This window comes from Nerophis ophidion, linkage group LG04, assembly GCF_033978795.1.
Source record: "Nerophis ophidion isolate RoL-2023_Sa linkage group LG04, RoL_Noph_v1.0, whole genome shotgun sequence".
Taxonomy (NCBI): domain Eukaryota; kingdom Metazoa; phylum Chordata; class Actinopteri; order Syngnathiformes; family Syngnathidae; genus Nerophis; species Nerophis ophidion.
The window spans coordinates 52,093,506-52,111,676 of record NC_084614.1 but is presented as its reverse complement, the minus strand read 5'-3'; the positions used below and the strand labels follow the sequence as shown (position 1 = coordinate 52,111,676).

The 18,171-nt window shown below is 36.0% G+C and overlaps 1 protein-coding gene across 2 annotated transcripts in view; it reads left to right on the top strand.

Moving 5' to 3' along the window:
* Positions 1-15,014, top strand: part of atp2a3 (ATPase sarcoplasmic/endoplasmic reticulum Ca2+ transporting 3) — a 178,778-nt gene extending 163,764 nt beyond the window's left edge. For both annotated transcript variants that reach the window (XM_061898272.1, XM_061898271.1), the window contains 3 exons: positions 3,607-3,724; positions 12,816-12,933; positions 13,142-15,014. In XM_061898272.1, the coding sequence (XP_061754256.1) occupies positions 3,607-3,724; positions 12,816-12,933; positions 13,142-13,185 (280 nt within the window). In that variant the 3' untranslated portion in view covers positions 13,186-15,014. The remainder of the gene's footprint in view (positions 1-3,606; positions 3,725-12,815; positions 12,934-13,141) is intronic.
* The last annotated feature ends 3,157 nt before the right edge of the window (positions 15,015-18,171 follow it).

Genomic DNA, 18,171 nt, shown 5'->3' with positions numbered 1-18,171 from the left:
ATTGCTGCCATCAAATTCTAAAGTTAATGATTATTTGAAAAAAAAATGGTAATCAGTTTTAACATCAAATATGTTGTCTTTGTAGCATATTCAACTGAATATGGGTTGAAAAGGATTTGCAGATCATTGTATTCCGTTTATATTTACACCTAACACGATTTCCCAACTCATATGGAAACGGGGTTTGTATATTAGTTTTAATTTATATAAGGTATAGTAGCTATAGTAGCTATTATTGTGTATAAGGTGTAGTGTTTATAATTGTGTATGAAGTTTAGTGTTTCTCATTGGGTAAAAGTTATAAATGATGAGACGCTGTCATCTGGCATGACGAGACTCCCTTTGAGAAAGAGTTCGACATCCGCCTGAGTGTAAACGAACAGGATTTCCATGAAAGAAGAACACACAACACACCCATTACAAATAATGAGCATAGCAAGCAAACTTTATATATGTTTTTGTAAGAAGTTTGGGAGGACAGGGAAGTGTGGAGGGAAGCAAATATTGATTTTGAAGGCTGTCTTTGTTTTTCCAGAGACAACAACCTACTAAGTCTTTTTTCAAAAGAAGTATAACAACATACTACATATAGCTTACACTGCACCTTAAAGGGAAACTGCGCTTTTTTGGAATGTTGCCTATCATTTTAAGAGACATAAACATACATGTCTTTTTTTTAATTCTAATTCTAAATAAAAAACAAGATATGGCGGATATGGGAGTCCCCTATGTTGCCTTCAAAGCTCTCTAAAACAACTTTGAAAACCTTCTTTAATGTTTTATTTTAACACTGTAAGTATATATATAATGTAGTAACATACATGTTCATAATAAATATATGCAATGTTCACTCTAGTTTGGTCATTTAAAAAATTACCTGATTGATTTAATTGCTCATAGCAACGAAATTCCTACTTCCGGCAACAAACGTGCGTGTTTTTTTAATCATACCAGCCTTGGTAATAGACGATGAAAATTATTTTTTGCATTGCAGTCCACATTTTTTGAAATGTGGACTTTAAATAATGTAATATGATTGTTCATGATTTTCAGTCAGTACAGACTGGTGTCCTGTCTTGGCTTGAGAAATGTCAGCGAAAACGCGGTAATCCGCATAAGCTTTCATTTTCGCATTAAGATATCACTTCTGCATTTTTTTCAAATGAAATATTGTAGTGTGCAAGGACTGGAGTCGAAAGGAGGAGTGTCTAAAAATAGAGCTAATTGTTTTAATGACATTCAGACTTTGTTTTCTTATCAACAATCTTCCAGTATCTATACATCCGTGGCTTCTCAGCGCAACAACAAACAACACCGGAAATGTGTTAACAATAACAAAAATTCTGTGGTTGAATTATGTAAACCCACTACAATATAAAAAAAAATGTGATCCAAACTAAATTGGTTGAACTCTTGTCTCAGCTGCAGGTACTCGCTGTTCCTCTTGCCTGAACGCTGCATTGAATTGCTGGTTGAGTGTTTGTAAAGCCTCCTAGTTAGCATAGTTAACAACATTAGCCTACTTGTTGTCGCCTACGTTCACTCTCCGAGCCACAACGTTACGGCTCTCTACTTTGCTGATAATCATATAATCATATTTGTTAGTTCAGAACCAGTTGTAGTTCTGCAGCATTTATTAGGTATATTTTTGACGTGACGAATATAAACAGAGGTCACAACAGCGGAAGTACATTACCCGAGCGGGTGTGGCTGTAGGATATAGTTGCCAAATGAGAAACATTTTCTTAATTATTGGCATCCATATTATAGAATTTCACATTACATTTTCAATGATAATTTTGTTTGTAAATGATCTACTAAAAAAAAAGTACATTGGGGCAAAAATGTATTTAGTCAGCCACCGATTGTGCAAGTTCTCCCACTTAAAATGATGACAGAGGTCTGTAATTTTCATCATAGGTACACTTCAACTGTGAGAGACAGAATGTGGGAAAAAATCCAGGAATTCACATTGTAGGAATCTTAAATAATTTATTTGTAAATCATGGTGGAAAATAAGTATTTGGTCAACCATTCAAAGCTCTCACTGATGGAAGGAGGTTTTGGCTCAAAATCTCACAATACATGGCCCCATTCATTCTTTCCTTAACACGGACCAATCGTCCTGTCCCCTTTAGCAGAAAAACAGCCCCAAAGCATGATGTTTCCACCCCCATGCTTCTCAGTAGTTATGGTGTTCTTGGGATACAACTCAGTATTCTTCTTCCTCCAAACACGACGAGTTGAGTTTATACCAAAATGGATACATGGATGATACAGCAGAGGATTGGGAGAATTTCATGTGGTCAGATTAAACAAAAATATAACTTTTTGGTACAAACTCGACTCATCGTGTTTGGAGGAAGAAGAATACTGAGTTCTATCCCAAGAACACCAGACCTACTGTGAAGCATGGGGGTGGAAACATTATGCTTTGGGGCTGTTTTTCTGCTAAGGGGACAGGACGATTGATCCGTGTTAAGGAAAGAATGAATGGGGCCATGTATCGTAAAATTTTGAGCCAAAACCTCCTTCCATCAGTGAGAGCTTTGAATGGTTGACCAAGTACTTATTTTCCACCATAATTTACAAATACATTCTTTGAAATTTCTACAATGTGAATTCCTGGGGGGTTTTTTTCACATTCTGTCTCTCACAGTTGAAGTGTACCTATGATGAAAAATACAGACCTCTGTCATCATTTTAAGTGGGAGAACTTGCACAATCGGTGGTCGACTAAATACTTTTTTGCCCCACTCTAATATGTGGTACATTACATGGGACATGTAATATCTTCTGCTCTTCACCTCTCAAACCATTTTAACATTCTATTTCAACTTTCCAAAAACATTTCTACATTTCACTAGTGTTTCAGTTTAGCGTCTGCTTTTCAACATTCAGACCATTTTAGCATTCAAATTTCAACATCCAAACGATTTCTACATTAGTCCTACATTCCATAAGCCTTTCAGTTCAACGTCAGTTCTTCAACCCCCCCCCCCCCCCCCCCCCCCCATCCAAAAGGTTTTCATCCTTTTGATATATTTGTATAGGCCTTCAACTTGATCTTCCACACTGCAAAAAACAAGCAAATTCCATGAAGCATGACGGCCAAAACTTAACGATTAAAACTAAACAAGATCCATCCATCGATTTATTTGTGTTCTACCGTCTGTCCCTCTCGGGTTTGAAATCTATTAGTGTCCATTTCCTGTGCATGGGGTTGATAACTTGTGTTTATAAAGTGCATGTTTCCATGTTTGCTAGCCTAATGGAGATTGTTTTAGTGCAACGATTGGGATGAATTTACAGGATTTGGTTATTATCCCAACATACACTTCCTAGGTATGTACCTACTCGGGCTAAATGATTTTTATTCATTCATATATGTTATTTAAATTAATTTAAATATGTTTACTAAGCACTTTAATCAATGTCCTGTTTGGTATGACAATGTTCACAATCAAGTCAGTTATCTCCCCAGTGACAAAAGACTCATGTTTGATCATATTGTAATATTATCATAAACACAATGAATCATTCAGCTCTAGTCTTTTCTGTCATATATTCAGCATGTGCTGATATATGCAACTTTTCCCCTAACAGTTTGTCAGAGAACCAGTCCCTGGTCAGAATGCCTCCCTGGATCAACATTTGGCTGTTGGGAGCGATTGTCCTTTCTCTTTCCCTGCACTTCCTAATCCTTTATGTTGATCCTCTGCCAGTAAGTACTTTGTTTGGTTTTGTGTGAAACTATGATGTTTATTCAACACTAAAAGCAACCAGTATTAGCATCCATGCATTTTTGACTGCTTGTCCTTCTCGGCATATGCAAAATATATATTTGCAGAAAAAACACTATACATCTCAGCTTCATGGTAAAGGTCAGTGGAGTCCAAATTACAAGATGATGGGACTTTGATACATTTTCTACTTTAAAGGTGCTAAATTATATCATTATATATGCCATTAACAGTTTGTTCCCTGTTTTTCGAAACATTAACAAGAACAATATTTTGAAAAAACAAAAATATCAATCTAATCATTCTAGTATTGATCATACAACGTTTAGAGCTGTCAAACGATTAAAATATCTAATGACAATTTAATCGCAGTTTGTTTAGATCATTTGGCCCGCCGTGAATTTTCATTTGGCCCTTGAGGCAATATCAAATTAACATTAGAGCTGGCCCGCCGGTATTATACAGCGGCGGTGTCGCTTTAACACCGCATTCACCGCTAAGACTCAAACTAATGCAATGTAAGCTTGGTCAACAGCCATACAGGTCACACTGAGGGTGGCCGTATAAACAACTTTAAGACTGTTACAAATATGCGCCACACTGTGAACCAACAATAAACGAGAATGACAAGCAAATTTCGGGAGAACATCCGCACTGTAACACAACATAAACACAACAGAACAAATACACAGAACCCGTTGCAGCACTACCTCTTCCTGGACGCTACAATATAAAAAATTATTATTAGCCTGTGGGAAAAGTTTATTTTGATATTTACCTGAGAAGGCTGCAAATAGAAAAGAGGCATTCAATTTCTATTTAAATTTGATTTGATATGCCATTGCTATTTTTAAATTATTAGTATTATTTGAAACTCGATTTTGCATGTCACTATAAAGTTATATAAGTCTCGCTTGTTCAATATTCAATGCAAAACTTGTTTGGGTCCCTATTAAAAGGTTAATTTGTTCAACCTTGGCCCGCGGCTTTGTTCAGTTTAAAATTTTGGCCCACTCTGTATTTGAGTTTGACACCCCTGGTTTAGATTATTTGTGATAATCACAGCTGGATTACATTTTTCATCATTAATGAGGGTACCCTAGACCAGTGGTTATTAACCCTTTTTCAATGATGTACCCCCTGTGAACATTAATTCAAGTACCCCCTAATCAGAGCAAAGCATTTCTGGTTAAAAAAAAAAGAGATAAAGAAGTAAAATACAGCACTGTCATCAGTTTTTGATTTATTAAATTGTATAACAGTGCAAAATATTGCTCATTTGTTGTGGTCTTTCTTGAACTATTTGGGAAAAAAAGATATAAAAATAACAAAAAACTTGTTGAGAAATAAACAAGTGATTCAATTATAAATAAAGATTTCTACACATAGAAGTAATCATCAACTTAGAGATCCATCTGGATTCATGAACTTAATTCTAAATATTTCTTCACAAAAAAAGAAATGTTTAACATCAATATTTATGATAGATTTTAGAATTGTTGCTATTTTTAGAATATTTAAAAAAAAATCTCACATACCCCTTGGCATACCTTCAAGTACCCCCAGGGGTACGCATACCCCTATTTGACAACCACTGCCCTAGACAAATAATGTTTATGTTTTTATTACCATGTCTGGACAATTAGTCTGGTTTAATGAAATGTTTTTGTTTTTTTAAACATTATGCTTTTTTCAACAGCTCAACACTAAAAGGACATAAACACACTTTTAATGACAATAAAAAAAATACCTGCAATGTGTTGGTGGTGTCTTGCCAGATGTTGTATTTGGTAGGAATACAGAATTTATATTCCTGCAACACCCTGTTTAGAGACCTGTTCTGTTTATTAATAACACAAAAAGTGTATCGTTATGATCATTGTCTGATTGTCGATGATGGTTGGTAATATAAAATGTGATATTTGTACCTGAATAAAGGCTTCTGATATTCTGTACATTACATGCTGTACAGGTTGATAGTATTCTTATCTCTGCATGACAACCTTGTAACCTTCTCTACTGATTATGTAAACGTGATATTCAGCCTGCTAAACATTCTGTAATTGCACACTATCAATCAGAACACGTTATAAAAGAATATAGTCTTTGTTTTCAATCTGCCAGAAACCATTTCTTTAGGTAGAAATATCACACGTGACATAATATTGCAAAACATCTTTGACAAAGCGTGATCGTTTAATATTTTGTTATGGTAGTAAGACCGGATTTGACGATGTGATCGATATAAGAAGAGATGTTTTGACGACGTCAAAGTCTTGGATAAAAAAATTACAGGGACGGCGTGGCGCAGTGGGAGAGTGGCCGTGCGCAACCCGAGGGTCACTGGTTCAAATCCCACCTCGAACCAACCTCGTCACGTCCGTTGTGTCCTGAGCAAGACACTTCACCCTTGCTCCTGACGGGTGCTGGTTGGCGCCTTGCATGGCAGCTCCCTCCATCTGTGTGTGTGAATGGGTAAATGTGGAAGTAGTGTCAAAGCGCTTTGAGTACCTTGAAGGTAGAAAAGCGCTATACAAGTACAACCCATTTATCATTTATTTACTCTAGACTTCCTGCTTACCGTAAGTCTTTCTATTCTGCGGAACTTTTTGTCTGTCTCACTAAAGCAGTTAGTGTAACAATCTACATTTTATGTTATCAATGCACTCAACCGTAATCCAAACACATAAATAAATCTCCCCTTCTGCAAGCGGCAAAGCGGGCCAGCATGCAGTTGCTGCAGTGATGTCATCTCGAAGACAAAACGGTCTTGTCTTGTCGGTAGAACGACTCAGCATGGCTTTGAACATGGGATTTCCATAATTTCCCCTTTTCTTTTTGCATTTTCCGCACGCTATTCTCGAGCTTGTGGCTCAACAGTTAGTGAACGCCCTTATGTTTTCCTACACTATGGAATGGACCAAGGGTCAAAAAGTAGTCAGAACGCATGCACGTTTAAAAAATTTGCGTCGTTAAAGGAACTTAAAGTAATCACGTTATCGCATATTTGTTATGGACACCATCGAATATGGATGGTTCCACCTTACTTTTACGTGTCACGTACTAACGGTGACAATGCTGACACACCAACTGCTGTTGTTATATTATCCTATCTTTAACTCTTATTAATCTAATTGTTATTTTTCTGTTAACATCTGCTTTCTTTCAGCTGTAACTTGTTTCCATTCACACTTCTTAAACTTCCCTAAGCACTTATTTCTTGGTGTTGTTTAATGCTAGCGTAGGGGTTAGCTTAGCTGTACTCGAACGGAAGGCGGGGTACACCCTGGAAAAGTCGCCACCTCATCGCAGGACCAACACAGATAGACAGACAACATTCACACACTAGGGCCAATTTTAGTGTTGCCTGTCGACCTATCGCCTGGTGCATGTAATTGGAGGTGGGAAGAACCAGGAGTACCCGAAGAGAACCGGCTGAGAAAATGCAAAATCCACACAGAAAGACTTAGAGCCCGGGAATCCAACACAGGACCTGTGAGGCACTCCTCACGGTGTAGCCAACGTTGTTAAACAGTTTACAATGGTAAATCTGGGGTGCCTGAATCATCTTGTGTCATTAGGCAGAATTTAAACTGTAAATCACCTTGCTGATAGTCCCTGCCAGTCTCCTCCTTTCTGGACGTGCACAAAATCGCGCATGAGAGCTGTTCGTGCACACGCATAAGATGTTGACAGTCTGAAGTTGGATCCCCTACAAGGATCCCCTGGTCCAGGGGTAGGGAACCTATGGCTCTAGAGCCAGATGTGGCTCTTTTGATGACTGCATCTGGCTCTCAGATAAATCTTAGCTGACATTGCTTAACACGATAAGTAATGAATAATTCCGCTGGTAATCACGATGATAAAAATAACGTTCAAAATATAAGACATTGTCATGTATTTTAATCCATCTATCCGTTTTCTACCACACCTGTTCAACAAATAACAATTTTATTAAAAAGAATTAGACACTTATTACACTCTAAAAATGTTGGTCTTACTTAAAAAATGCACGCATTCAGTTGAATTTAGTGTGAAAAAATATGATATGGCTCTCAAGGAAATACATTTTAAAATATTTGGCTTTCATGGCTCTCTCAGCAAAAAAGGTTCCCGACCCCTGCCCTAGTCCTTATTTTGTGGCAGAAAATAAATGTGGTAGTCACAGGTACATGATTTTTTTCACACTGATTATGAAATACTCATTAATGTTGCTAAGCTGTATTATCGCCATAAAACAAAGATTCAGCAAAAATGTAAATGCAAAAAACAGAAACTACATCCCTGCTTGGATAGAATACACGGAACAGCAATCGTGTAACTATAACACACGTGCCACACAAAAGTATACAACATTAGATTACTTGTCTAGAAGGAACACAGCCATTTGCGGGTCTAAAGTTAGTCCAAGACTGGCCCGCAATACGCCAAACCAATAAGTCTTCTTTGTTTTTTTTTTAGATGTACAGTTTCTGTCAAGGGTCCCCAAACTTTTTGACTCGGGGGGCCGCATTGGGTTAAAAAAAATTTGATCGGGAGGCCGGGCTGTGTATATATATTTATATATATATACGTATATATGTATGTATATATATATATATATATATATATATATAAATATATTACACACAGTCGCGATCAAAAGTTTACATACACTTGTAAAGAACATAATGTCCTGGCTGTCTTGAGTTTCCAATACTTTCTGTAACTTTTTTGTGATATGGTGATTTGAGCACATACTTGTTGGTCACAAAAAACATTCATGAAGTTGGGTTCTTTTATTAATTTATTATGGATCTACTGAAAATGTGACCAAATCTGCTGGGTCAAAAGTATACATCACAAGCTTCTGGTTGAATTTTGTCCCACTCCTCTTGACAAAATTGGTGCAGTTCAGCTAAATGTGTTGATTTTCTGATTTAGACCTGTTTCTTCAGCAATGTCCACACGTTTAAGTCAGGACTTTGGGAAGGCCATTCTAAAACCTTAATTCTTGCCTGATTTTGCCATTTTCCCCCCCACTTTTTACACATGTTTAAAGTCATTGTCCTGTTGGAACACCCAACTGCGCCCAAGACCCAACCTCTGGGCTGATTATGTTAGGTTGTCCTGAAGAATTTGGAGATAATCCTCTTTCATCGTTCCATTTACTCTCTGTAAAGAACCAGTTCTATTTGCGGCAAAACAGGTACAGAGCATAATGCTACCACCACCATGCTTGGCGGAGGGCATGGTGTTCCTGGGATTAAAGGCCTCACCTTTTCTCCTCCAAACATATTACTGGGTATTGTGGCCAAATAGCAACATTTTTGTTTAATCTGACCACAGAACTTTTCTTCAGAAGGTCTTATCTTTGTCGATGTGATGTCAAATGAAACAAAAATTGAGCTGTTTGGCCACAATACCCAGCAATAAGTTTGGAGGAAAAAAGGTGAGGCCTGTAATTCCAGGAACACTTTCCTACTGTCAAGCATGTAGGTGGTCGTATTATGCTCTGGGCCTGTTTTGCTGCCAATGGAACTGGTGCGTTAAATGGTCAATGAAAAAGGAGGACTACCTCCGAATTCTTCAGGACAACCTAAAATCATCAGCCCGGAGGTTGGGTCCTGGGCACAGTTGGGTGTTCCAACAGGACAATGACCCCAAACACATGTCAAAAGTGGTAAAGGAAGGGCTAGATCGGGCTATAATTAAGGTTTTAGAAAGGCCTTCCCAAAGTCCTGACTTAAACGTGTGGGCAATGCTGAATAAACAAGTCCATGTCAGAAAAACAACAAATTTAGCTGAACTGCACCAATTTTGTCAAGAGGAGTGGTCAAAAATTCAACCAGAAGCTTGTGGATGGCTACCAAAAGCGCCTTATCGCAGTGAAACTTACCAAGGGACATGTAACCAAATATTAACATTGCTGTATGTATACTTTTGACCCAGCAGATTTGGTCACATTTTCAGTAGACCCATAATAAATCCATAAAAGAACCAAACTTCATGAATGTTTTTTGTGACCAACAAGTGTATGTAAACTTTTGATCGCGACTGTATACACCAAGCGCGATGATGTCACGTAATTGATGGGAAAAAGCTTTTTTAGGCAATATGATTTGCCTGAGTGGCTAGGAAACACAGAGCTTAACAAGCGGTTGAAAATGGATTAGAAAAGACAGATTTTAAAAAATAATAATTAAAAGAAACCCACATTTTTTTTTTTTTTTTTAACTTGGTACTTCCCGCAGGCTAGATTTTCGATGCCCCTGGTTTATGATAACTGTTTAAACCAGGGGTCCCCAAACTACAGCCCAGAAAGTCCCAAGTTAAAAAAAAATACAAAAAACATTTTTTATTATTATTTTTTAAATCGATTCATGACATCATTGCGCTCAATATCTCTCTCTCTCTCTCTCTCTCTCTCTCTCTCTCTCTCTATGTATATGTGTATATAAATGTATATATATATGTGTGTATATATACTGTATATATATATGTGTGTATATATATATATATATATATATATGTGTATAAATATATATGTGTATATATATACATATTAGGGCTGCGAATCTTTGGGTGTCCCACGATTCGATTCAATATCGATTCTTGAGGTCACGATTCGATTCAAAATTGATTTTTTTTTTTTCAATTCAACACGATTCTCGATTCAAAAACGATTTTTTACCCGATTTAAAAGGATTCTCTATTCATTCAATACATAAGATTTCAGCAGGATCTACCCCAGTCTGCTGACATGCAAGCAGAGTAGTAGATTTTTGTGAAAAGCTTTATAATTGAAAAGGACAATGTTTTATCAACTGATTGCAATAATGCAAATTTGTTTTAACTATTAAACGAACCAAAAATATGACTTATTTTTATCTTTGTGAATATATTGGACACAGTGTGTTGTCCAGCTTATGAGATGCGATGCAAGTGTAAGCCACTGTGACATTATTGTTCTTTTTTTTATTTTTATAAATGTCTAATGATAAAGTCAATGAGGGATTTTTAATCACTGCTATGCTTAAATTATAACTAATATTGATACTGTTGTTGATAATATTCATTTTTGTTTCACTACTTTTGGTTTGTTCTGTGTCGTGTTTGTGTCTCCTCTCAATTGCTCTGTTTATTGCAGTTCTGAGTGTTGCTGGGTCAGGTTTGGTTTGGGAATTGGATTGCAGTGTTATGGTATTTCTGTGTAGTGGTTTGTTGGATTTATTAAAAATAAATAAATAAATAAAATTAATAAAAAATAAAAAAAAGAATCGATTCTGAATCACACAATGTAAACGATTCGATTCGTATTCAAATTGATTTTTCCCCACACCCCTAATATATATATATATATATATGTATATATATATATTTTTTTTTTTTTTTATATATTGCATTGTTAGGGTATTGCTGTGAATTGTTTTGTTGGACTGATAAAAATAAATAAATAAATTAAAAACAATAGATTTTTTAAAAAATGAGAATCGATTCTGAATCGCACAACGTGATAATCGCAATTCAAATTCGAATCGATTTTTTTCCCACAGCCCTAATATATATATATATATATATATATATATATATATATATATATATATATATATATATATATATATATATATATATATATATATATATATATATATATATATATACATTATTTGGAACAGCATATGTTGTTGCAAAACCTGTATGTACCTTTCAGCATTAATGGTGCCTTCACAGATGTGTAAATTACCCATGCCTTGGGCACTAATGCACCCCCATACCATCACAGATGCTGGCTTTTGAACTTTGCGTCGATAACAGTCTGGATGGTTCGCTTCCCCTTTGGTCCGGATGATACGACGTCGAATATTTCCAAAAACAATTTGAAATGTCGACTCGTCAGACCACAGAACACTTTTCCACTTTGAATCAGTCCATCTTCGATGATCTCGGGCCCAGAGAAGCCGGAGGCGTTTCTGGATGTTGTTGATAGTTGGCTTTTGCTATGCGTAGTAGAGCTTTAACTTGCACTTACAGATGTAGCGACAAACTGTATTTAGTGACACTTGTTTTTTGAAGTGTTCCTGAGCCCATGTGGTGATATCCTTTAGAGATTAATTTCGTTTTTTTGATACAGTGCCATCTGAGGGATCGAAGGTCACAATCATTCAATGTAGGTTTCCGGCCATACCACTTACGTGGAATGATTTCTCCAGATTCTCTGAACCTTTTGAGGATATTATGGACCGTAGATGTTGAAATCCCTAAACTTCTTACAATTGCACTTTGAGAAACGTTGTTCTTAAACTGTTTGACTATTTGCTCACGCAGTTGTGGACAAAGGGGTGTACCTCGCCCCTTCCTTTCTTGTGAAAGACTGAACATTTTTTGGGAAGCTGTTTTTATCCCCAATCATGGCACCAACCTGTTCCTAATTAGCCTGCACACCTGTGAGATGTTCCAAATAAGTGTTTGATGAGCATTCCACAACTTTATCAGGATTTATTGCCACCTTTCCCAACTACTTTGGCACGTGTTGCAGCCATGAAATTCTAAGTTGATTATTATTTGCAAAAAAAAAAAAAAGTTTATGAGTTTGAACATCAAATATCTTGTCTTTGTAGTGCATTCAATTGAATATGGGTTGAAAAGAATTTGCAAATCATTGGATTCCGTTTATATTTACATCTAACTCAATTTCCCATTTCATATGGAAACGGGGTTTGTATATATATATATGTATGTATATATATATATATATATATATATATATATATATATATATATATATATATATATATATATATACGTGTGTGTGTGTATATATGTGTATATATATATATATGTGTGTGTGTGTGTGTATATATATGTATGTATATATGTGTGTGTGTGTATGTATATATATATATATATATATATATATATATATATATATATATATATATATATATATATATATATATATATATATATATGTATGTATATGTTTACACTATTGCTTATGTTGCTAGCTTCACACTGTCAACTGTTTACAATGTCAGCTGATTACATTAACATTTCACAATGTTAACTGTTTACTTTGTTTCAATTGCTCAGCTGATCTTCCAAGTGACCCCACTATGTTGGTATCAGTGGGTTGTGGTCCTGAAGATTTCCATCCCAGTCATTCTTCTTGATGAAGCGTTGAAGTATATTTCCCGACACAATCTTGATGGTAATTTTAGTTTTTCTTGAGACGATATCCAACATTTGAAATGTTTGTGAAAGTCCCAGAAATGTAATCATGTTTCATTCTTTGACAATCTTCTTTTCTCTCATGCATTTGTAATGCAGCATAAATCATTCTTTGCGAAGGTACAAAGTATTTGTTAGCACTGCCGGAACTCCAGACTATTAATGGCAACTTTGTTGTTTTTTGTCAGGTGATGATGACAAAAAGTACCGCAGAAGACGGCAGAACAACTGAAAAAGGAATCCCACTCAAACCCCCCCTGCCCACAAGCCCCATACCTTTACAAGCGATGCGCCACATCTTTAAAATAGATCAGCAAGAAAGAGAAGAGTAAGAAAAGATTTTGGGGATTGTGTGTGTGCTTGCGTGCGGTGGTGGTCGGTTGGGCAGAGCGGGGCGGGTGCTGTGAGCACAATTATTTAAGTGCGATTGCATAATGTGCTGATACAACCTGAGCTTCAGCTATTTCCATTTGACGAGTGTGATCCCACTTCTGACACCAAGCATCATCATCATCACGCTTCGTCTTTTCTCTTGCCACAAAACAATTTCATGCAAAACTGAATGATCTTTTGGTGCTGAAATGGACCTACTTAAAGTTCAAATCTTTAATTTAATTTGATATATTTACAGATACACTGTGGCCACATATACTGTACACAAAATATATACATGATAAAAAAAGGGCTAAATTTGCCAGTGATTATTCTTATTTAATATTTATGTACTGATCATACACCACAGCTGGGTACAACAAACATTCATACTGTATATACAGTATGTATATGCTACTTTCATACAGTTTATACAGTATGTACCATAATATACATTTCCGGACTCACAGATTGCAAAAAAAACCCTAAAAACAATAACTAAATATAACATTTGGATTGTAATTTAATGACAATATGAGTATTTGTTTTCTCCCATGAAAACTTCAATCAGTGATGACAGATTAATTTCAAATCACAATATTTGTTGTTCATAACGACTGAAGGATTGGCAAGCAGGTTGTCTCAGAAGGCACACGATAAAGTTAAGTTTAATATGAATATTTCATCTATTTGTATGTATGAATAATTGTAACTCAGAAAGTTTTAGACCCAAGTTTGAATTTCTTGCGATTTAGTACTTTGATTTCTTGCTCTGTTGCTTTCTAAGTGTTTTAAAAAATCATATTTGACAGTAAACTGATACAATGAATTGTGTTATTGTAAATGAATATTTTACTGTAAAATATGTGACAGTACATAATTGTACAGTAAAATATTTTATCAGCGAAATATGTTACAGTAAGATTATGTTACAGTAAAATATGACAAAATATTTCACACTAAATTCATGAATTGGACTCAAACATGTCTGAAGTATTTTTGTTTTTTTGGTTATTTTTTTGTCTGCTTTCTTAGCGATTCCATTTTTTGTATGAGTTAAGTTAAAAACATTGTCAAGGACTAAAAAAAAAATTTAAAATTTTAACGCTCCAGCTGCAAGAAAAAATGAAATGAAGTTTTCCTTTCCTGGTTGTCAATATCATCATTGATGTATGAAAATTCTTTACTACTGAACATGCAATACTGTACAAAAGATGAATATATGATTGCATGAAATAATATTTATGTAATATTACTGTTACAACCCCAATAGAGTTTTTTTCTTTTTCCTTTTAGCACGTTTTGACCTTTTTGTAGATTATTAATTTGTGTTTGGTTTTCTGGGTTTTTGTGGCAAGAATATGAGGCAAGGAATATCATTAATATCTGCACTCATGCATTCTGGCTGATGAAGTTTTTTTTTAAAGGAAATTTAATTGGAGGCTTTCAATCACACTGCCCTTGTGGTATTTTTGGCATTATAATATATATATGAATATTTCCCGAGTTCATATCAATAACACCACTACCAACGAGGGTCTCGAGGTTGTATTGTCTCTAGAGCTTGACAAAAAACATCTGTGAAAAATAATATTTTCTTGTTAATATTATTTTGCTTAGTGTCAAGTTTGGACAGCATTTTATAAATGATAATGACATGGAAATAAAGATTATTTATCTTGTTATTTATTCTGACTGTTTCATTTCGTCTTTTTACGGCAGTATTAGAAATATATATATATATTATACGTCAAAAAAATTAAATACTATGAACCGAATATCATAAGGGTAAAAACTATAAAAATGTTTTCTAACTAAAATCATTGAAATCAACGTAATTATATATTTGTACCATTTCAGCAGATGGAAGACACTAACATGCACCCTTTCAATCAGAAGAGGAAGATATTGCATCATAGAATCTAAGTAGCGAGATGCTTGATCAAACCTGATCCATGTGAACATGTTTTCACCTTTTCTCCTCCAAACATATTGCTGGGTATTGTGGCCAAACAGCTCAATTGTTGTTTCATCTGACATCACATGGACCTTCTGGAGGAAAGTGCTGTGGTCTGAGCTGTTTGACCGAACTCTGTAGAATTTGCACCTGGCTCGCTGACAATAAGCTATCCATACACTTCGATAAAGCAGAATCCATCCAATTTGGGTCCCAAGTCAACCTTAAGAAAGTCAGTGACTTCACTATTGAAGTGGGTGACATTGTTATCACCAGGAAAGATGAGGTCACCTACCTAAGTTCCATTCTCGAGGCTAATCTTTCGTGTAATAAAATGGCAAACACGGTAATCAAAAAGGTCAACCACTGAACAAGATTTCTATACAGAATCTCCTCTCTGGTCAACAAAAGCACCTTGAAGATTCTAGCGGTAACTCTCATTCAACCCTTTTTCGATTACGCATGCACCTCCTGGTACCCCAGCACCTCCAAAACCCTCAAATATAGACTCCAGACATCCCAGAACAAGTTAGTCAGGTTACTATTAGACCGCCACCCCAGATCACACCTCACTCCTACCCACTTTTCCAAAGCGGGCCGGCTCAGGATGGAGGACAGAGTAAAACAACTTGCACTGAGCCTAGTAGGGGTGTGGGGAAAAAATCGATTCGAATATGATTCGAATCAAATACGTTGTGCGATTCAGAATCGATTCTCATTTTAAAAAAAAATATTTTGTTTTTTTTAAATCAATTAAACAAACCACTACAAAGCAATACCATAACAATGCAATCCAATTCCAAAACCAAACCTGACCCAGCAACACTCAGCACTGCAATAAACAGAGCAATTGAAAGGAGACACGAACACGACACAGAACAAACCAAAAGTAGTGAAACAAAAATGAATATTATCAACAACAGTATCAATATTAGTTATAATTTAAGCATAGCAGTGATTAAAAGTCCCTCATCGACATTATCATTAGACATTTATAAAAATAAAAAAAAGAACAATAGTGTCACAGTGGCTTACACTTGCATCGCATCTCATAAGCTTGACAACACACTGTGTCCAATGTTTTCACAAAGATAAAAATAAGTCATATTTTTGGTTTGTTTAATAGTTAAAACAAATGTACATTATTGCAATCAGTTGATAAAACATTGTACTTTACAATTATAAAAGCTTTTTTTTTTTTAAATCTACTACTCTGCTTGCATTTCAGCAGCCTGGGGTAGATCCTGCTGAAATCCTATGTATTGAATGAATACAGTTCTGAATCGGAAAAATATCGTTTTTGAATCGAGAATCGCGTTGAATCGAAAAAGTCGCTATATTATCGAATCGTGACCCCAATAATCAATATTGAATCGAATCGTGGGACACCCAAAAATTAGCAGCCCTAAAGCCTAGTATATAACATTTTCTACACCTCCCTGATATCGAAGTACATGTCAAACTACTTCCATTGCGTGTGCGTGTGTGTGTGTGTGTGTGTGTGTGTGTGTGTGTGTGTGTGTGTGTGTGTGTGTGTGTGTGTGTATATATATCCATCCATCCATCCATCATCTTCCGCTTATCCGAGGGGGCAATACATATATATATATATATATATATATATATATATATATACATATATATATATACAAACCCTGTTTCCATATGAGTTGGGAAATTGTGTTGGATGTAAATATAAACGGAATACAATAATTTGCAAATCATTTTCAACCCATACTCAGTTGGATATGCTACAAAGACAACTTATTTGAAGTTCAAACTGATAAACATTTTTTTTTTTTTGCAAATAATCATTAACTTTAGAATTTGATGCCAGCAACACTTTACAAAGAAATTGGGAAAGGTGGAAATAAGTACAGATAAAGTTGAGGAATGCTCATCAAACACTTATTTGGAACATCCCACAGGTGTGCAGGCTAATTGGGAACAGGTGGGTGCCATGATTGGGTATAAAAACAGCTTCCCAGGGGCGAGGTACACCCCTTTGTCCACAACTGCGTGAGCAAATAGTCAAACAGTTTAAGAACAAAGTTTCTCAAAGTGCAATTGCAAGAAAATTAAGGAATTTCAACATCTACGGTCCATAATATAATCAAAAGGTTCAGAGAATCTGGAGAAAACACTCCACGTAAGCGCCATGGCCGGAAACCAACATTGAATGACCGTGACCTTCGATCCCTCAGACGGCACTGTATCAAAAACCGACATCAATCTCTAAAGGATATCACCACATGGGCTCAGGAACACTTCAGAAAACCACTGTCACTAAATACAGTTTGTCTCTACATCTGTAAGTGCAAGTTAAAGCTCTACTATGCAAAGCGAAAGCCATTTATCAACAACATCCAGAAACGCCGCCGGCTTCTCTGGGCCCCAGATCATCTAAGATGGACTGATTCAAAGTGGAAAAGTTTTTTGTGGTCTGACGAGTCCACATTTCAAATTGTTTTTGGAAATATTCGACATGGTGTCATCCGGACCAAAGGAGAAGCGAACCATCCTGACTGTTGTCAACGCAAAGTTGAAAAGCCAGCATCTGTGATCGTATGGGGGTGCATTAGTGCCCAAGGCATGAGTAACTTACACACCCGTGAAGGCACCATTAATACTGAAATGTACATACAGGTTTTGGAACAACATATGCTGACATCTACTGTAAAAGCCGTCTTTTTCATGGATGCCCCGGCTTATTTCAGCAAGACAATGCCAAGCCACATTCAGCACGTCTTACGACAGCGTGGCTTCGTAAAAAAAAAGAGTGCAGGTACTTTCCTGGTCCGCGTGCAGTCCAGACCTGTCTCCCATCGAAAATGTGTGGCACATTATGAAGCGCAAAATACGAACAACTGATGAATTCCACTTTCAAAG